General features: G+C 40.0%; 1 protein-coding gene across 5 annotated transcripts in view; it reads right to left on the bottom strand.

Moving 5' to 3' along the window:
* Window positions 1-942: 942 nt before the first annotated feature.
* The window catches only part of LOC115260624 (RING finger protein unkempt), a 62,496-nt gene continuing 41,125 nt past the window's right edge, over window positions 943-22,313 (bottom strand). Inside the window, exons 5-12 of one of the 5 annotated variants that reach the window (XM_062845531.1) lie at window positions 18,496-18,656; window positions 18,112-18,408; window positions 17,664-17,778; window positions 13,171-13,305; window positions 12,833-13,100; window positions 12,414-12,771; window positions 2,791-2,946; window positions 943-2,702 (exon numbers count right to left, since the gene is read on the bottom strand). In XM_062845531.1, the coding sequence (XP_062701515.1) occupies window positions 2,508-2,702; window positions 2,791-2,946; window positions 12,414-12,771; window positions 12,833-13,100; window positions 13,171-13,305; window positions 17,664-17,778; window positions 18,112-18,408; window positions 18,496-18,656 (1,685 nt within the window). In that variant the 3' untranslated portion in view covers window positions 943-2,507. Of the gene's footprint in view, window positions 2,703-2,790; window positions 2,947-12,413; window positions 12,772-12,832; window positions 13,101-13,170; window positions 13,306-17,663; window positions 17,779-18,111; window positions 18,657-22,313 lie in introns of all 5 variants that reach the window. The other 4 variants (XM_062845529.1, XM_062845530.1, XM_062845532.1 and 1 more) reach the window with 4 other exon arrangements.

Here is a 22,313-nt window from a genome sequence, read left to right as displayed (position 1 = left end):
GTCCGTTTTATAAATTGAACAGTCCTTATGATTTACTTTGATTGATGACTTTTATTTATTTTATTTTTCAACTCATATTAGCATTTTTTTGGTAAAAATATCAAAAATCGTCCATTTTTCATAAAATCGATGCGTGCAACCTCTAAATATTTTTTGATTGAGTTGTCATGTATGGAACTATTGTTGCTAGGACCCTAATCTATCATTCTAAGGGTGAGCAAGTTAACTTTTTGACACTTTTTCTATTTTGGGACACCCTAACCCGGATACTTGGACATCGGCGAACGGCAAAGCATAATGAACCCCCAATCGGACTGGAAACAGGAACAGCCAACAGCCACACATCAACATCCTCGTGGTCATCATTCTACCATGATAGGGTAGAAAGTGAAAGCAGCGCAACGGCAATCAGTTCGATATAGTACAATTAGAATAGAATACATTTAGGCGCTGTACAAAGTGTAAGTACAGCTTCCAATTGGAATCGCTCACGCAGTGCCCTAATGGACAATGGAGCTGTAAATTAGGTTAAGCGATTGAAGAATTAAAAAAAGCCGATAGCAATAGAAATTCGGGAGCGAAAGCGGAGGTGGGTCGGCCATACTCTACGCAGGGACGGGAACGAAATCTGCAAGCAAGCGTTAGATTGGAACCCAGCAGGACATCGCAGCAGAGGCAGACCCATAGTCTCATGGTGACGCACCATTTCCGAAATGAAGGAACAGAAGGTCGCCCGGCCTGGAGATCTTTCGATTCGGTGGACAGAGCATTCAAATAGTTGATTTAATATAACACACGCATTGAAAATTTGTTCAACGACTGATTCAAATAATAAAGCTATGTAGAATTTCCGAATATTATTAGGCGACGCTCATAAAAGCAAACAGTGAAACAAAAGAGGGAACAGATGTGAAAATAAATAAAACAAAACGAACGCATGGATTTATGTTTCTGTGATGGTTATAATTATAAAATCAATCTAGTTTTCAATTTCAACATATAGCTTGATTCGTTAGAGAGGAAAGATAACCCAAAACATGGTTCTCTTCGATTCGGTTTTTTAGATAACTATTTTTGAACTGGTACATGTGTATACTGAAGGTGCAGACAAAAAATTTCAATGTGTAAAAAAGAATTTTGTATAAATCTCGCTTCTACACGTATATGCTCTCTCCTCGCCTAAGATTGCCTCCTACAAATCAGCTTTCATCATTTAGTCATTTAGTTTTCTACCTATCAAAATATAATTATATGAGAATAATAATATTTGTTTAGTTCATTTGTTTCAGCCATACATAATAATAGTTCTTGTTTTCTTCGTGTTAAGAGAATAATAAGGAATACGTGAATTGATTCTAACACGTTTTTGCCTAGCGTATCCGACCGACGCTCACTGATTTGTTTGCCCTGCTCACGCTCAATTCCTTCCATCTTCCTTCGATCGCGCTAGCCAAAAACTAGTAATAAAGTTGCTAGAGGCAATTAAACAAAAACAAATTGGGTTATCCTAGCAGTTAAATTATATCGCGAAAATAAATTATAAATACATATCCTCACTTTTGTTTTTTGTTTTTATAATAATAATATAAAGTTCTCTCGGTACCTACCTGGGTCTCACTGTTTCTGCGCGTAGTCCATTGTTTATTTGTTTGTCTAATTTTTTGAAAGTAAAAAATGCAATCTTTACATAATGTAGCGAAATACCATTCGCGTCCTAGTATTTAAGCAAATAAATCGAATGTTGCTTTTTCTCTCTATTGTACATAATAGATTGTTATCTAAGTAAAAAAAACTACTAATCAATATAAACGATATATAATCTGAATTCCTTTCATCTCCGTGGGGATAAGGAAAATAAATCCCTGTGCCGGGTGGCGATGTGCCACTATTTTTTGCATTCGTTTCAACGGTTGTTGATTGTTGAGTTTGAAGGTTTAACAGGTTCAAACGTATAAAAATGTAAAAGATGTGTATATGATTACCCTATAATTAGGATAGAGATACTACTAAAACTGATCTTCCCGTTTCGTTTTGCTGCTGCCACATTTTGCAGACCATGCGCTGTTTAAAGTGAGCCTCACGTCACTATTTTATTTTAATCTGTCCTAAATCGTAGTAGGCTGTTGTTTAATGTGGTCATAAAATATCACTGTGTTTTAACTGGATTTAGACGAAACTGTCGGCATTATTAAAAAACAAAACAAAACATAAATACATTGGGTTGTTTGTGTATGACCTCTAGGTAGACTCTGGACAAACTGACTTTGCCCATGATGAGTAACGCTAGACTACTTGCCGGTTTCTATGATGCGCGATGCAGGTTTTTGTTGTTGTTAGAAGTAGTAGTAGCTTATGACCACATGGTAAATGTAAGGGCCACGGGGTAGTAGCAGCTTTTCACATTTCATATTTGTAACTATATCGAGGTGCGATTGTGTTCATGCTAGAGTGTGTTGATTGACACAGATTGGGTGCTCTCACTTGGGTGGTTGAGAAACACTGCTTGCTTACGCTTGCGACGTGACCGGCGTTTGACAGTAGGGACACTCGCGCTGTGTCGCCGCGCAGGCATCGCACAACACGTAGTGATTGCACGGCACTAGCGTCACCGATCGATTGTTTTCCTCACACTTCATGCACTTGGTTGCGGTTTCAAGGTAGAGAACCTTTTCAACCTCTTCGATTTCGGCGCGCAGTTTTGCCTAAGGATCGGAATGAAATCAATTAGTTATTTACACAGTTAAGTACATATTTGCAGCAGCATGGCAACAATGTTTTCGCAACACTTACCTGTATGTTTTTCAACTTCGGCAAGGGCAGTCCGCGAAGATCACTTGCCCGGTAGTTGCTTGTACTGTTGCTACTAATGTTCACCTGTTCTAGCTTTTCTTTGAGGGCTTTGACGTGCGATAGAGCTTCGTCTCGTTGTTGTTCAGCCAACACGGTCTGAAAAAAAAAAAACACAAATTTTAATACATCAATAATAATTTAAGCATGCCTCAGCACTAACATTCGCCATAGTAGACCGACATTGACCGAGATTCTCACTTTCCACAACTGGCTAATAACTGCTTGTTCCGGTGGTTAAAGTCCATCAGACAGGTGACCCGTAATTTACTGCCTACAAAGCGATATCCCAAATCATCTTCCTTCGTCTTTCATCCAAAGTTAATGAGTTTGTGGGAGGTCGTCAAGCCGGCTTCGTTGACGGCCGCTCAACAACGGACCAAATCTTCAGCGTGCGACTAATCCTCCGAAAATGTCGCCAATACCAGATCACAACATACCACCTGTTCATCGACTTCAAAGCGTTACGACAGTATATCGATGTAAAAACCTGCATAAGGGTTTTGTTTGAAACTCGCCGGGGATTACGACAAGGTGATGGACTCTCATGCCTGCTGTTCAACATCACCCTGGACGGTGTTATGCGACGAGCCAGCCTTAGCAGCCGAAGCACGATTTTCACGAAATCCGGCCAATTTGTCTGTTTTGCGGATGACATGGATATTATTGGTAGAACATTTGTTGGAACAGTGGCAGAATTGTACACTTCCCTTAACTGTTAAGCAGGCAAAGGTCGGACTCACGGTGAACGCGTCGAAAACGATGTACATGCTGTCAGGCGGAACCACGAAAGACAGGGCAAGCCTAGGCAGCAGTGTTACGATAGACGGGGACTCTTTCGAGGTGATGGAGGACTTCGTCTACCTCGGGTCGACAGACAACAACGTTAGCCGCGAAATACGAAGGCACATCATCAGTGAAAGTCGGGCCTACTATAAGCTCCACAAAAAGATTATGAAATCTTCACACCGTCGAGGGTCGAATGGGCATTGAGTTCTTTTCAACCTTTCAAAAGATGGAATTTTTCCAGCTTTATTTCAACATGGAAAAGAGGCGATTTGTCCGCTCTTAACCGAAATATTCAGAGTCAGTATTACTTTAGCTTACAGACCTAAGGCGTAAACAACTCCAAAAGCCTTCAGACCCATAAGCCTTTCTTGTGTTCTGATAAAGGCAATGAAGAAAATAGTGGACGACTTTGTCAAGTCTACCAGCTTAGTAGAAATGCCTCTAAGCAAATTTCAATTTGCTTACCTATCAACAAGGATGGGATCATTCATTTGCAATCATTTACATTCACTTGCTGTTAACTCGCTTTAGAAACATCGCAGCGAAAATCAATGTATGGAACACTTTTTCGTTTTTGTTTTACCTGAAACTTTGTAGAAAAATATATTAGCGTAGAATCAATAGTTAAGTCAACAGAAAGCAGCAAACGCAACTCTCCACGGCGTGAATGTAATTTACATTCACCGCGTGGAGAGTTGCCTTCACAGCTCGCTCACGACTTTGGTATGCGTGTGCGACCCCAATGGTATTCGACAAACTTTCAGATAAAACTACAACGTTAAATTCATCCATACATTGTTTTTCGATAGCATGCTTCTGAACTGAGATAATAGCAAGTGAATGTAACTCTTTGCAAATGAATGATCCCATCCCTGCAAACAGGCAAATCTTCCATAATAGCGCTTGACAGCAAAATTGAGAAATCTTTTCAAGCCAAGGAAATATCCGTGGTTGCTTTTCTCGACATTGAAGGAGCATTCGATAACGCATTCTACAGCTCAATGCGTTCAGCAATGGAAGCAAGGGGCTTGGATAAATGCATTATTGAATGGATAATATCGATGCTTAACCTTTCAGTACTCGCGCCAATTTTTGTAACGCGAGCAGTCGCGCGTTGTACTTTGTACAACACCCATACATTCTGAAATATCTAGAGATCCTGATTGTTTAGAGGAGGACTGTCTTTGGCAAAGTTGTTGTAAATTTCATGGGCTACTTGATGCTGACAAAGTTGATTTGTAATACGTCCACTAGGCGGCGCTAGTGAGCAATTTCATGTTATATCTTATATCTCAGGATCCTGATGTCTTAGAAAGATGGTGTCTTCGGCAAAGTTGTTTGGTAGGTGAACGACTTACAGATTATTGGCCGTTTAATTGGAAATTCCACCACTAGGCGGCGCTAGTGAACAAATAAACTTTATATCCTATGTATCTCGGGAACCTGATGACTTAGAAAGATGGTGTCTTCGACAAAGTATTTTGGTAGGTCAAGTACTTACGGATGATTCGCAGTTTAATTTGAAATTTCATCACTTGGCGGCGCTAGTGAGCACGTAAATATTATATATTATGTATCTCTGGACCCTTATTACTTAGAAAGATATTGTCTTCGGCAAAGATGTTTGGTATATCAAGGGCTTATAGATGAGTGACAGTTGCGCTAGTGAGCATGTAAATTTTTAATCTCATGTAGCTCAGGATCCCGATTAAAAAGGCACGGGACGCCGTCTTCAGCCAGAGGCTGTACAGACTGAACAGAACTTAACACTAGACCATGGACACGACATACATTACATGCACCTGTGGATAGCATGGTGCGGTTACATGCTTGGTAACGCTAACCGAACGGCCACGAAGCTCCACTTTACTCAGAAAGATGGTGTCTTCGGCAATGTTGTTTGGTAGATCAAATACCAAATGGAGGAAAAGTTACCTCTCGTGCCGACCTTCTAAAAGATCGAAAACTTACAGATAGTTGTCCGTTTGAATCGTAATTTCACCACTAGATGACGCTAGTGAACATAAAAAATATATATGCAATAGTTCTCAGGATCCTGGTTACTAGAAGAGAGATGGTGGTTTCGGCAAAGTTGTCAAATAGGTTAAGAGCATTTGGTTGATGGGTCGTTGAAATCAATATTTCGCTAGTAAGTGGTGCTAATGAGTATGCAAATTTTATATCTTATATATCTCCGAGTCTGATTACCTGGAAAGTTGATATCTTTGGCAAGGTTGGTTGGTAGATCAAGGGCTTTCAGTTGATTGACCATTTGTAAAAGACACTACACCGTCTTCAGCCAGAGGCTGCACAGTAGGCCTGTCCAGATTTTCAAAAATGTTCTCTGATTCTCAAGTCCACCCCCATATTTTGATTGGCATCCTAAAAGAAGTAACTGGTCAAAATTTCAGCCAAATCCTTTGAAACTAAGAGGTGCATCAAATCAATTTTGTGTTTTTCGACTATTTTTGAACTTCAAAAAATCATAACTACTCTAAAGCATGTCAAAACTTAATTCTTTCGGCAGAAATTGAAAGCTATACTTGTCTGCTACAACTTCTTCGAACAACGTGTACCAATAAAATTGAAGGAAACATGTGTAATTATCACATTTGTAATCAGAAAAACCTTAAAAAGTTGATTTTTTGATAGATTTTGTTCTGGGACACCCTAATATACTTAATAAGTTGGATTTTTCAAAACGGCATCATATTCTCCAATGTTTTTTGGTTATTTGCTTCTTTGACACCAATGCTGTAGGAGTTGAGCAAAAATTACTAAAATTCGTGAAAGTCAAATGTGGCCTAAAAACTAGCTCTTTGGAGGCAATCACGTTGTGGCGCGAAATTGTACTGAACGTAGTAGCTTTGCTTCCTAGTAGTTTGCCTTGGCTACCCCCTACCACGGGTGATAACAAACAAGCGCGATGACAGGTGTTGGCTATCATATCAGTGCTGATGCGATGCCACTTTTTGCGCGCCAAAGCGTGATTGCACCCGAAAAGCTAGTTTTTAGGCCACATTTGGCTTTCACGAATTTTAGTAATTTTTGCTCAACTCCTACAGCATTGGTGCCAAAAAAGCAAATAACCAAAAAGCATTGGAGAATATGATGCCGTTTTGAAAAATCCAACTTATTACGTATATTAGGGTATTCCAGAACAAAATCTATCAAAAAAACAACTTTTTAAGGTTTTTCTGATTACAAATGTGATAATTACACATGTTTCCTTCAATTTTATTGGCACACGTTGTTCGGAGAAGTTGTAGCAAACAAGTATAGCTTTCAATTTCTGCCGAAAGAATTAAGTTTTGACATGTTTTAGTGTAGTTATGATTTTTTGAAGTTCAAAAATAGTCGAAAAACACAAAATTGATTTGATGCACCTCTTAATTTTAATGGATTTGGCTGAAATTTTGACCAGTTGCTTCTTTTAGGATGCCATTCAAAATATGGGGGTGGACTTGAGAATCAGAGAACATTTTTGAAAAGCTGGACAGGCCTACTGCACAGACTGAACATTACATACACGAGACAACGGACAAGACACGTAACACCCAGTGGCCCAATGGAGAATTTTCCGTTTGACGAAAAGTTTCCCCCGACTGGAGCAGGAATCGAACCCGCACTCCGAGGCTTACGAAACGCCTAGACGACTGACGCCGCTAACCGCACGGCCACGAAGCTTCTGTCACCAGAAGACGCTAGTTGTAAATTTGCTAAAGCATGAACGTGTTATTATTCATCTAGAAAAAAATCAACGAGCTGCTAGACGAGCTGTAAATTTTTATACTTCCGAAAGTTTTCAAAATTTGAAAATTACACAACTAGTTGATTATAATTTGTTTAAATTTGCACTTGATTGATTAATTTTACATGAAGTTAAAGCGCTTAGTAAAATATTCAATATCTGACCGTCGTATTTCAATATACTCTATCTAAAGGTTGTCAATGTCACGGGATAAGTACATCCATCCTTTATCCATCAAACAACAATGTCGAAGACATCATCTTTCTAAGTAATCAGGATCTTGAGATATATGAGGTACAAAATGGTAATGCTCACTAGTGCCACCTGGATGTGAAATTGCACGTCATATTGTCTTCATCAGTTAATGTTTGATCTACTAAACAACTTTTCAGAAAACACCATCTTTCTAAGTAATCAGGGTCCTGAGATACATGAGTTATAAAATTTGAATACCCACTAGCGCCACCTAGATGTGGGGTTTCAAACCATACGGCTCTCCATCAGTTAGTGTTCGATCTACTAAACAACTTTGCTGAAGACATCATCTTTCTAAGTAATCAGGATCTCGAGATATATGAGTTATAATATTTGAGTACTCACTTGCGCCACCTGGATGTGTAAATCCACATCATACTTGTCTTCATCAGTTAGTGTTTGATCTACTAAACAACTTTGCAAAAGACACCATCTTTCTAAGTAATCAGGGTCCTGAGATGTATGAGTTATAAAATTTCAATGCCCACTAGCGCCACCTAGATGTGGAGTTTCAAACCAAACGGCTCTCCATCAGTTAGTGTTTAACCAACCAAAAAACTTTGCCGAAGACACCATCTTTCTGAGTACTCAGGATCCTGAGTTATATGAGCATGAGCATGAGCATGAGCATAGATGACCGCACAATTCGTAGTTGCTACTCCGTGATTGACCAGAGCAATCGAAATTGCACAAGGAACCAATGAATAGGGCTTGGGACTAGCTTACTATTCTCAATGTACACAGGTCGAGAGCTCTCAACTTTAATAAGGTCAATAACGGCGCCGGCCACGTCCTTACGGTCATCGAGGATGGAAGGGAATGTTAGTAAGACAAACGTTGTTAAAAAGACCGCGAATCGCTGCATCTCCACGTTTGTCTCAGGAAGGAATTTTTTGTTAGTAGGGTAAGGTACATTGTCAGTCCGGGAGTCACCTATGGTTGGTGATATGATTTGACAATGGATCGATATACACAAACCGCCGTTAACAACCGATCACTTTTCGACGCAAAAACTAGCCAAAAAGAAAATTCTATCGCGCGTCTCCACTCCACTAGGGAGCAGAAACCTTTAGTCTATTCCACACAGAAATACACTGAACGCGACTCACTTGTCGGCGCCCGGATTTTTTCCACGACCGGCGAGCCCGAACTAACATTTTTCACTCTTTTGTGTTAATGTAAAAAAAAAAAATTATTATCAACTAAAAGTGTATTGGGAACTAGCGCCGACGGGAAGCGAAAAATTCGGAACCGACTCGAGCCACCACGCGTCCACCGTACGCTTCGTCCCGCCGTCGGAGCCCCGCAGAGAGAAGAGGAAAAACAAATCGCAAAAATCTAGCAAAGCGAGCGCGCGAAACTTTGCAGCTGCCGAACTACCGCACACTACTGACTGCTTGGCGTCCCGTCGTCGTCGTCGAAGCCCCGCCGAGAGAAAAATAAATCGCAAAAATCTAGCAAAACCTGCGCGCGAAGCTTTGCTGCTGCCGAACTACCGCACACTACTCTACTCAGGATCCTGAGTTATATGGGATAGAAAAATTACATGCTCACTAGCGCCGCCTATCGGTTGAAATCTGAATTTCTCAGATCACCTCGCGAAGGCCCTTGATATCCCAAGTAACTTTGCCGAAGACACCGTATTTCTAGATCATTTAGATTTTGAAATACACTAATTCACATTCAACTGTCTATTTTATCTTAAATATAGTACGTTCTTCATATTGCGATTTTAAATTTTTCGCATTATAAGGAGTTATACTGTTTTCAAAAAAGGTCTTATAATATTCCAAATAAGATTCCTGTAGAATACATTTGGGGTTGACATCGATAGAAAAGATGGTTTCAAAGTAATAATCGATAATTCTCATGTTTGGAAAAAGTACAACAGCGCGATTAACGGAAGGTTAAGCATTTCGAACTATTACACGGTAAAACACCAGTAAATCGAACGTTTATCGAACGCAAAGTGTAATGTAGATTATTATCTACAAAATTAAATCGATATTGATATCAAATATATTATAAAAGTGCACAAAATATTAAAATTTCTTTCGGTTGTTTTCTCAAAATGGGCCGGGGCAAGAAGGCCACTCTACCGGGGCAAAAAGGACACCTACCTAATAAATTTGCTTTCTTCTGTGAACTCCCTGCTGGGTGGCTACTCGCTTTACCGGCATGCCGGAATCGGTCACCGCTTTGATTTTCGCGATCCTGCTGGCGGAATGTCGTTGTTTCCGGGTCGCCACTTTTACCTGCGAATCATCCTCGGTCGGCCACTCGAAATCACAACAACAACAACTGTTTGACGTTTGGATTCAAGGTTATGTTCAAGCAAAGTGCGATTCAAAGAGTGCCCCTTTTGCCCCGGGCAGAGGTGTCCTTTTTGCCCCGGATTGTCAATAGTGCATTTTAATGCATATTTTTGCATAAAATAAATTTTAAATTTTAAATGACGGCACAGCCAGTAGTATTCTATTACAAATAGTTGTAATTATTGTAAACTTGCTATCAAATTCGAATAAACCTTAACAAATATGAAATAGCCTTTGAAAATCCTTATTTTGTGCGATGTCACTGTTATAATTTTTGACCAGATCCTAGATGCAGCAATCTTTTTAGAATTTTTTAGCTCAATTCAGAACTTTTAATACAAAATATGATGAATATTACATTATAAGACTGTGGAGAAGGTTCAGGACCCATCAATTATGCCTATTTCATTACATTTCATAGGGAAATCAAAGGGTGCCCTTCTTGCCCCGGTGTCCTTTTTGCCCCGGTGTCCTTTTTGCCCCGGGGTCCCCTAGCTCATCCTTATTCTCAAAATTTCAAAAGCTACGTGATGTCAGTAACTGTCACTCGAAAACCACGTCGTGTGCACCGCCCTATTTGGTTAAATCCACCTTATTTTCACGTAAATCGTTTCAATGTGTTTGTGTTGGTGTACTTCCGACTTGGAAGTTTCCGCGAAACGAAAGTTACGTGAATTTTCAGGTGTGAAAAAACAGTTCAATATGGCGTCGAGAAGTATAGGTTGGCGAAAGAACTGCATGCTGAGTTTCTGTGCAAGTTGCTGCAAGTATTGAGTTAGTTTAATAGTTATTTATTATAAGCAGTTGTGTATTTCTATTTTCAATCATTTCAGGCAGGGATTGGCGGCATGCACCGTGCGGTGCGAAAAAAGGGTGTGCTTCACACAATCGCAAGTGCTCGTCTCCCGTTTTGCCGAGAGACAAGAGACGTATGAGTGAGAGCTTTCGTAATTGTGCGAGAGACAATCGCAGCACTAGCTCTACGGCGCAGGGAGTAATGCACGGTGCTTGGGACTGCGCTTGTCTCCAAACAGAAAAAATCAATTAATAAATTAATTGAAGAGTTTGTGTTTTCGGCAAAGTTGTTAAGCTTGTCAAGGGTTGACAAGTGATGGGTCGTTTGATTCGAAATTTTTGCAATCATGCGTAGTATCAAGCCAAGTGCAAAGTACGGAGACAAGCACCGAGAGAGTGCAGCGTGAGAGACAGGAGAGCTCCAGCGCGCGGCAAAACAAGCGAGCAACACACAACCGATTGCGCGTACTCGTCTCCTTCTAGTTTGTTGTGCTGTCTCGTAGCAGAGTGTGCAGCACGCAAAGAGTTTTGAGTCGCACCCTATCCCTGATTTCAGGAGCTGGAATAGGTGTCTGACGGTATCGGAGATCCAGTTTAACGGTGTTTGAAACGGCTGGACCTTGGGCTGGGCTTCGAAAATTCTGCGTTAGAACCCCGAGATTTGGTTTGTGTTATCTGATCACAGACGATTAGAAACTAATGTAGATGCATTACTTTGTATGTAGGTGTACATTTATTAATTACTCCAAAATTTAAAAAAAAAACCTAATTAAGATTTTTCTTAGTTATATATTGGTACCAGCTACCAGCTTGTAGCGTATTTGAGGAGGCAAGAGTTTTTAAATCCCTACAAAATGAAACGACAAATTTATTAACCGGGAGGCTTTTGCTTTTAATGCTTTTTCCTCGGCTTTTTAATTGCATTTTGGAAGGGTTTAAAATATCTTGCCTCTTCAAATATGTTGCAGGTTGGTGCAGCTGCTTTATTTTCATTCAAAAACATGAATAAATTACGTGAAGTTCATGTAGAACTAATCATGATTTCACGTAAAATTTACCTAAGATTCCAGTAGCTCTCACCCACATTTCACGTAAACGATGCATAAAATTCATGTCAAATTTACCTGAATCTTCACGTCGATTACCCAATCTCAAATGAGTCCAGCTACCTGAAATTCCGGCGAAGGCTACGTGAAAAATATGGTGGACGAAAGCTACCTATCTTTTCACGTAAATCGGACGTGATTTTTTTTCAGAGTGCAGAACAACAACCCTGCAAAGTTGGTGTTCGCGTCAGATCCGGTTGACACAAGAAGGCGTGGAGCGTGATTCGGCAAGCATCGGCGGGGCGTGACCGATAATGGAGAACGGCAGCCACGAACCGTGTATTATGGAGAAATATTGTTGATTCTGTTTTATCTTGAATTTGATGCAATACTAAAATAAATGAATGAAAATGCAACGCTCACTATCCTAACAATGAGCCATTTTACGGGTTAGGACGCCTCCTCCTGTCAAATTTTCATTTATAAAATCGGCTCGTAAAATGGACTTCTGGCAATACATGGACTGTCTAAACAAGAGCATGTTGTCGAGAGTGGGAACTAAAGTTTACCATTGTCAAACATTTCGTGTAAAAATGACCTAAACGAGAAACTCACCTTCCTATTGCTTTCCTCCATCTGCGCTTTCCATGCTTCGCAGGCATTGGATGCCTGCATGACCTGCTCCTCCCAGTTGATCATTTGTGCATTCTTGTTGGCCAGTTCGTCCCGTAATCGTTCCATACCGGAAGCCACCAGCGGAGACATTGAATACGGATGGTTAGCATTGGAACTCTTAGCCGCTGCGGCAATCGCAGCAACTGCCGCTGCCTGTTGCTGCTGTTGGACCTGTTGCTGTTGCTGCTGCTGCTGTTGAGCCGCCGCGACAGCAGCCTGCTGCATGTGGTTATCGAACAACAGGCTGGTGTTGTTGTTGCTCAGTTCGTTATTGAGCGAATTGAGCTCCGATATTCGACTAGAAGGATAGGTTGAGTTAGTATCGTATGTGGGGCAGGATTTTGTCGCTTGAAAATTACCTAAGTTCCGGACTAGCTGAAAGACCACCGTCGCCGCCGGTCAGCACTGGCGAGATAATGTGTGACTGAAAGAAGAGACTATCGGCGTTGCTGTGACCGAAGGAAGTGGCTAGTTTTGGCGCCGAACTACTGCCAATGTGATGTGTTGCGCTATTGCCGAACATGTTATCGTTCATGCCGAAAAGATTAGAATGCGACGAGGGGCTGAAGTTGTTACCCAATGAACTACCAGGAATGTTAACCGGTGCCGATGTACCTTGGAGAAGACCTATCAAAATGCAAGAAGTATGTAAGAAAATGTAACTAAGGCGAACTTACAGCACAGGGAACATACTCACCGGATATGGAATTTCCCATGGGAGAGCCGGGAATGTTTACCGGCGCTGAACTGCTTGCCAGCAAACCAGAGGATGCTATCCCAGCTGAAATTGAATTGTCTAGTCCATGAATGGTATCACGTCGCGTCATATCATCTTTGCGTGTGGATTTTTGTGTTGGTAATAAGATGTGGCGAACGTGAATTTATGGACGTAAACAAAAAAGGAAATGCATAATGAAATAAGGTCCGATGTTTTTTTTCGGGACGATTAGTTTAATCTAGTTTATAACATAACTTTGGTCAACAGAAGTCTCCTATATTTCCTGTATAACATATTTGTTTTACAAACGTGTAATGTTTATTACAGATTTTTTTACATTTCGTAGAGTTTCATTTTTTTATGTGGAGCTAAAGTATTTTTATTTATCTAATTATTATACCAGATGAACAGTGCGAATAGTCAAACAGTCTGGAAATTGTTCAAGAAAACATGCGTAATGTTATAAATGACTATACATATATTTTTATACGATTTAATTTAATCTAAGGAAATTTTTCCTTTGCAATGTTTGACAAATACACCATAACTTCAGATTTTCACTGGAGTGTCGGTAGAAACAATAGAGTAAAAATTTATTACTTATCTAGTTTAAAACTAGAGAAAAAATGTCGCGGGCGTGGCTGTCGCAACATCTTTTGCTGGTGAGCGAAAAGTGTACAATTTGGCAAATAGAAAGGTATCCGTCATGTTTGTGAACAAGAACAAAGAGACAGCAGCGACATTCGTAATCTTTCTTTTGAATCTATTGTAGAAACTCAATTGACCCTTTAACACTCATGGTGTCTGTAGAGCACCATCACTTTTTTGGCGGATCCGACCTAAACCAGTTCACATCAATATGTTATAAAAGCGTTTGGGAAGAGGTTATAAGCTTATTAGAGTACTTGTACACTCTAAATATTGGTTCAATAGTGAAACTATTGATAAACAATCAATAACTATTGATAAACAATTTTTTTTACGATTTCGATAAATTTAAGTGATCACTAACAACTTTTGTTAGAGCGCTTTTTGTTCATAGCATTTTTTAGCATTCAAAAGTTTGAAAGAAGTTGTAATATAGTCATCAGTTCCGTCAATAAAACTTTTAATGTTCTTGTATGTGTTGAAATGACAGCACATTTCCTCCCGTGTAGCCAAATTCTAATACAGCTACATTTATGTATAGTTTTATTTCCCTTTTGATGTGTGCTGCCATCTGTTTGTGACTTAAGCTGTCTTGAAATATTTCGGCAAGAGAAAACGCATAAAAATTCGTGGGGTGCATAAGCACAGGCGCAACCAAAAAAATAAGCTAATTGCGTCGTAGTTATTTTCCACTGGTCTATTATCATCAGCGAATTTAAACAGCCATACTAATTGGAAATGGAAAACTACCTGGTAAATTCTCGCTCTCCAAAACTGACCAATGAAAAATAAGATTTTAACAAATCCGTACAACTTTGTGCAGTAATTGCGTCTCAGGATTTAAGTTCAACCTACTTCGAATCGCGTTCGTTTGGTTATTCTGGTGGAGTACGTGCTAGTGCAAGCAAGTGCATTTTGCAGTGGAAGTTTTGAGCTACTATTGAGCTTTGATATCAAATTGTGAATCAAAGTAAACTAAATTCGAAGTAAGCCTCCGCGATTTTAACTAGAATTCTCTTAAATAATTTTATTTGTGTGTTTTTAGTTGAATTTATCGAGTTCATCAATTTAAATATAATTTGAAATAAAAGTGAATTTAACTAGGAAGGACAGATTAGTCAGGTAAGCTATAGTGAACTATTCGGTGGAAATTGGTGAAATTACAGTTCTACTGCGTTGTCTAGGCAAGTGAAGCCCAACAACGTGGGCGGCTAATCTGGTTCTCGGCCAGTAACGGTCATTTGTGGGTGGCATTTTCCACCCAAGTGCTTGCGCCTAAGTGACTCCGACAACAACATCAGGAGAAAGTCCGACGAAATCCGGTGGTGCCTGTCCTGGATGCACCACGTGACGACTCGCTACGTCAAGCCGTGAAGCAAAGAGCGACGCTACCAAACGCTCTCACTCCACCGAAGCCGGGGACGCCTTTACCCCGAAGATCGATGCTCACGCGCGAGTTGATTGATCGGATCGGACCATCTGCGTAGCGCAAAGCCACCGTTCGTCGAGGAACATCTTCCGACGCTGGAAAGACGCCTGAGAACTACCGCCGTTGGAGCAACGCCTAGAGTTCAGGTCAGACACTATTAGGGCCTGTGTAATAAATTTAGGCACCTTTGTTTTAATTTGCTCCAATTAGACGTGACGTCACACAGCTAGGTTTGCCTTGGCTAATGAAATATAATCGAACATTTTTAATAAATTATGAAATTAGGCTTGGTGCAACTCTTTAAATTTAACAGTTGCTCTCTTTGTTAAATCGAATAAAGTTGTTGATATTTTTATTTTACTTCGAGTTTGGTACTTGACTTTGCCAGATTTCGGTCGAAAATTTGAATAATTTTGTCGGAGTTGTTTGGATTTCTAGCTGAGACACTTTTTACTGTATTTTTTTTTTACATTTCAAATAGCGATTTGGTTTCCCTTTCTGATTAGAATTTGGCTGTTGGCATTTCGATTGGGTCCAGGTGGAGTTTCGGTTCGCGAATATAACTGTTGGCCTGCCCTGAGGAGGCAGTCTCTAGCCGGGGTATTTTGACAGAGTTAACGGTCCTTTTTCGAAAGGTGGCGCTTAAGCCGTTGGCTTTAACGAAACGGAACGGAACGTTACATTTGAAACGGAACGGAACGTTACAAAGTCATGCGCGGGAAGAAGTTAAGCTATGCCGATTTCCTAACATCAAATGGCCGGGGTTCTGCTAAACCGAACTAAGCGCCAAAAACTTTATTCCGAGATAACTAAGCTTAAAGTTCAACCACTCACAAATAAACAACAGCTAAGATTATTTGAAACATTTCCACACACATGTAACTTACAAGCCCTCATTAATCATCAGAGACGAAGAATACATGTAAATTATTTGAAATGATAGATATAATTACATTTCATTTTTCAGTACTTCGCACTTAGTTCACTCTGGCTGAACAAAAACATTGAAATATGGTTTATAGTTCTGTGTGGCTGACTGTGTTTCTTTGTTTCATAGAAAACCACTCAAATTGTGAAAAAAATCTCGATTTTTCATCGTCTATAAAGTTGAAATCGATATCACTCACAATCCTTTACATGAGTCAGAGAGGGCGCTTATAGTATGGTACAGCAGAGGTCTCAAAATAGTTTGAAATATGAACGGCAGAATTCCTCCCAGCTCAGCCCTTCCCACCTATTTTTTTATAGGCGGTGCATGTGCATTGTGCAGGCAAAGAGCAAGAGTGACTATGTAAAATGATGTCCTTGCATGTCCTGAGGTCCTAAGATGTGAAAGTGGAGCAATTTGTGTACTTTGAATTTGTGCTGGTCGAAGAAAACCATGAAAATGATCTGCCAAAGTGAACTAAGACAAAAAAAAATCGAAAATATTAAAGAGATTCGAACTTGGATCACTTAAGTGATAACCAAGCACATTACCACTAGGTAATTTTACCTAGCTGAAGGTCAGTCGATAAGTCTGAATCATGTTTTAAACATTCTTCTCTAGCATGGTTTTCGTGAAAACGCCATTTTTCGATCAACCAAAGCGAACCACGTGTTTGATTTTTTCAAGCTTTATTATTCTTATTAGCCTTGTTGTTCAATGACGGCTTCTGTGTTAAATTATCAGTATGAGTTGTGTCGACATAACGCAGGTATTTAAAGCCAGATATTTTTTGTATTGTTGAGAATAAATAGATTCTAAAATGCAGTGGATTTGGTTCAGTTTGGCTGAATGTGATTTGGAAAAATGGCGATCAGCACCATCGAAACATAATTGTATCCTCCAACATCCGTATTTCTAATAACGTGTTCAATTCTCTCTCAGATTGTTACTATGAGTCGGATAGAAGTTAGAAATTTGACAGCGATAAGCAGAACTTGAAATGTTGTTCGCTGATTCTATGGAATGGTTTACAGTTCACTCTGGCTGCATGCAATTTTATTTTTTGTATGTTCTGCCAAACTGAAATTTTGAATTTACTCCACGAAGAGCTGTCAGAATTACTGCATTTTTACATGAAAGGAGGATCATCAATTTCTTCATCCAATGGTTAAAAAAATTCAATTTTTCAAAAAATGGTCTTTGGTTCGGTTTAGCAGAACCCCGACCATGTGCGGAGATGAGTACATGTGCGGAGATGAGTATCTCATCGGTTATCATCAAACCTTTTATCAGTGAAAGCCGGTGGAGTAACTGAACTGAACACCCATAACGCAGTATGTCCAGGAAAATCGGAAGACTTCCAATTGACCCGAAGAAATTTAATTTTGGATTACACTACTGAAGGATTTTAAATAATATCGAACAACATGAATCACACAATTTGAAAAAAATGATGACAATACTTACAAACTCCTCCGTCTAATGAAGATGCTATATTCCTAATGTTGAATGTTAAACACATACGTTTCCGTTGTTCTTTCTCTAGTGGGCTCATTGTGAGATCGTTGTCAATCGCAAGCATCTGGAAGTATATGAAGTTATTTGAAAAACTGATTCCACTCACACGTGTTTTAGTACATCGACATTTGGCAAGAGATTTAACCAGCGCGGATTTTATCTTGGGTTGAAACTACCAGAGCAGTCTAGTTACTTGCGCATAGAACTGCCTTGCGAGAAGGGGTAAACCTATTTGCTAACAGCGCGCTGCTCTGGGCATGCATTAATGAGGATGACAAAAAGGACTTTGTTTCATTCTAGGAATTTGAGAATTTAGTTTGAATTCACAACAGAAAGAACGACTTCTAATTCGAAGATATGCAACAAAGTTGTCCACTAGTTTCAGTTGTTCTCCCACCTGTGCCCGAATCTCCGGTGTAAAGTCCGGAAAGCTGTTCGACAGCAGTGAGCTAGCAGCGGTACCACCGCCATTGCTGAACAGCGTTGATTGTAAGCTACCGAGACTGTTGTTGGCTTGATTGCTGACGCTACCACCGCCATTGCAGTTGGTGGATGTTACGACGCCTAGGAGACTACTATTATTATGCTTTTGTTGTAGCTGTGAACCAGGTGCTTTGTTGTGGGAACTATGATTAGAGCCGATACTGCTGGTGCTTGCCGATTCGCTACTTTCTGCGCTACCATTCTGCAGCAGCTGGAAGAACGATTGAAAATTCTGCGGTTCAAGTTCAAATGGTAGATTCTCCTGCCGTCCTCCGTCTAGATAGCTTAGTACACTCACCGCTAGCTCGTGTTTGTCCTTCTTACTGAGGGAACAACCGAGTCCACCTCCTCCGCCTCCCCCACCACTGTCGGGAGGCAAAACCGAAGATATCATATCGCTAAGGGCAAGTGCTTGGCTATCTAGATCGCGAGACGATATTTCTTCGGTAAGGACATAAGCTGTTGGGGGAAAAAAAGAGAGAAAAAAAAATCAGGATTAAAACAATTATTCAAACAAAACGTTTTTCGCATTGAATAGTTCATGTATTTGGCAGCAACATCCTAGAAATGCAGTGGACCTATTAATCGTATGAAACAAGCAGTGAATGGCGACCTCACGGTATTGAATTTGGGAACCTAAAATAAACCGATTTTAGTGTAGTGTTACTACAATCCAAACAAACAAAAAAATGATGGGTTCTCATACAAAAAGCGTTACAAGGGCAAGAAAGGCAATCATAAAATTATCTACTCAGTTTGGTCATCCATGATCCACCATTTGGCATAATGGTTGTTTTTCATTATAGTCGTTTGGCATAATGATCATTTGGCATTCATTACCATAAGTGAAGGAGCATTTATTCTTCTAATGCTAACAACAATAAATGTGCGAAAAGTAATTTTTGACGCGAGAATACCTTTTATGAAGATGGCAAATATGGAACCTTTGGCTTTGACAGTAGAATGAGTGTAAATTGTTGAGTTGATCATATTCGTCTTTCATTAAGAATTTAATCCATTCCCGCTCCACTGTGCCATCAGCAAGTGAGAAAAGAGAACGAAGAAGATTAAGAATTATGCCAATACCTCAAACAATCTTTACGCCAAATAACTTTATGCTAAACGACTATGTCGAACAGCATTATGCCAAACGGGGTAGACCTAGGAGCGGGACATGGTCATTTGACATAATGGACATTTGGCATAATCAAAATGCAACCTTATTTATGTCAAGTGGCCTTATGTCAAACGACCTTATACTAAAATGACACAGACCCCTCGTTTCCGTCCTATTTATAGGGCTCTGCATGCCACGGATGCTAAAAAAATGTCTTTGACGTTTCGTACCCTTGTTTACGATTACGTACTTACCATGGACCCATGGGTGATTAGGTTAAGGACAAACGTCTTGACACCCCGCTTCAACAGTGCATCAGAACTTCAGACGCACAAATCTGAAGAAGCAAGCTTCAACAACAGAGCGTTTTATTATTCTGTTTTTTCTCACTTGTAATAAGCTTAAAATGAGAAACTCAAGTGTGCTGGTTTTGTTTACGAGGAGATTTGTGCCCTCGAAATGGTGGGTTGGTGCCAAAGTCGGCCATTGTGGCGGCCATTTTGGGATTCTAACAAGTCTGTCCTTAAGTGAGTTCAAAATGTGGGATTCGCGTGAGTGGGAAAGTGTGCTAATTTATGACTTGCTCGTGGAAATGTCTCTAGTAATTCGTTCCGAAATTCCTCTGGGATTCCTTCATTGCCCCGGAAATTTCTCCAATGATGTCTTCAGACATTTCTCCCGTAGTTTCTCCAGAAAATTATTTTCGGATTCCTTTCTTCCTTGTTTTATGAAATGTTCAGAAAGATGTCCTGGAAAAAAGTTTGGAGTTTTCCAGAAAAGAGTTTCTAGAAGAATCCTTGTTGGAGCTCTTCAAAAAATCCAAAAGCAATTTCTAAAAGAATCCCGGAAGGAGTTCTATGAGGAATCTCAGAAAAAGTTCCCGGAAGAATCATGTAAAAATTCCCTGAAGGATTCTCGGAAGAAGATTTTGGAGAAATTTCGGAAGGAGTTCCTAAAAGAATCTAGGCAAAAGTTCTTGGCGGAATATTGGAAGAAGTTCCCGAAGGAATCTCAGAAGGTATTCCAGGGTGAATTTCATTAAATGTTCAGAAAGATATCCTGGAAAAAACGTTTGGAGGTTTTGCAGAAATTCCAGAAGGAACTCCTGAGAGGAATCCAGAATAGAGTTTCTAGAAGAATCCTTGATGAAGCTCATCAAAAAATCCAAAAGCAGTTTTTGAAAGAATCTCGGAAGTAGTTCTATGAGAAATCTCAGAAGAAGTTCCCGGAAGAATCATGTAAGAATTCCCTGAAAGATTCTTGGAAGAAGATTGTGGAGAAATTCCGGAAGGAGTTCCTGAAAGAATCCTGGGAAAAGTTCCGGGAGGAGTCCCGGAAGATGTTCTTGGCGGAATATTGGAAGAAGTTCTCGAAGGAATCCCTGAAGGTATTACAGGAGGAATCCTGGATAGATATCATGAAATCATCTCGGAAGTTGTTTCTGAAAGAATTCAAGGAGAAATTCCTGAAAGAATTCTAGAAAAAAAAATACCGGGAGAAGTTTTTGAAGGATTCTCGGAAGGAGTTCTCAAATGAATCCCGAAAGGAGTTCCCAAAAAAAGCACGGAAAGAATTCCTGGAGAAATCCAGGAAGCAGATCCTAAAAGAATTTCTGAAGAAGTTTCCGAAAGAATCTCGAAGGAAGTTCAGGAACTTTCCGGAAAAAGGTTCTTGGAGGAATCTCGGAAGGATTTTCCAAAGGAATCCCGGAAGGAGTTGTCGAAAAAATCCTAAAAAAAAATCTTGGAGGATCCCCGAAAAACATACTTGGAGGATTCTCGGAAGGATTTCCTAGATGAATGTCAGAAAACCTTAATAATTTTTTGAATAAATCTCAAAAGGAACTCCTGGAGTAATCTCTCATGGTATTCTTGAAGGAGTCCCGAATATAATTCCTGACGCAGTCTATGAACGAACTTTTGGAATCCAGCAAGAAATATCTGGTAAAATTCCTAGAAGGATATCAGAAGCAGCTCCTGGTGTAATCTCAGAAGAAAATCCTTGAGGAATTCCATAAAGAAAAATGAAAAAAATCCGTCAGGGAACACCTGGGGAAATCTTAGGAGGAACTTTTGGAAGAATTGCAGAACGAAATCTATAAGAAATCCCGGAGGGAATCTCTGGAGAAATCCTGGGAGGACTTCCTGGAGGAATCTTAAATGGAACCTGTTTAAAAATCTCAGAAGAAAATCCTGGGCAAATTCCCAGAGGGAGCTTCTGAAGGAATCTGTTGAGAACCACTGGATTGGCTCTCATGCTCTCGCCGATCTGCGTGATCGCCGATAGCATTACGTTACGCTTTCGGTCGATGCACAATCGCAGAGATTAGTTAGAAGAATTGTAACCGTCGTGTAGTAATGTGTCGTCTTTGCAATGTAGTATTTTAGTGTGAATAAAATCTACGTTTTAATGTGTTATTTCGCTATACCTGGTAGTTTAAATAGACTCCCGGGAGACATGACCCCGGCCACCCCGAACTCCAGGTTGTAACAGAATCCTTAATAATCCCCCAGAAGAATCTCATAAGGAACTCCCTGAGAATCCCAGAAGGAACTGCTGGAGGAATCCTGAAAAAAAAAAAACTGGAGAAACCGCACATTTTGAACCTCAACAAACTAACCATGAAAAGCTTCGTCTAAGTCCGAATCGTAAACAACAAGGCCAAGACACGCCAAAGTTTAAACCGCGTAGACTTTTTGGGGGTGGGCGTGGCGTTGCCTTGGATGAATTGAAACAGACTGATGTTTGCCAATGATGATGATCAATAGAAGTGTGTTTGAAGTTGTTGAAAATGGTGTGTATCTTGGGACCATTCAGGGCTGGTAGCAAAACATGATGCTCAAAATAGTTTATTTAGTGACCAATTTCTCGAAAATAGTGACCAAATAGTGACTTACAGATAGCAAAAAAGTGACTAAATAGTGACTTTTAGCACACAACAAAATATTAGTGACTAGGAATTATTGGACGTACTTTATTTAGAAAATCTTGGAGTATCG

This window comes from Aedes albopictus, chromosome 1, assembly GCF_035046485.1.
Source record: "Aedes albopictus strain Foshan chromosome 1, AalbF5, whole genome shotgun sequence".
Classification (NCBI taxonomy): Eukaryota; Metazoa; Arthropoda; class Insecta; order Diptera; family Culicidae; genus Aedes; species Aedes albopictus.
Note: the sequence above shows the minus strand (reverse complement) of the source record. Positions and strands in the feature narration are given on the sequence as shown.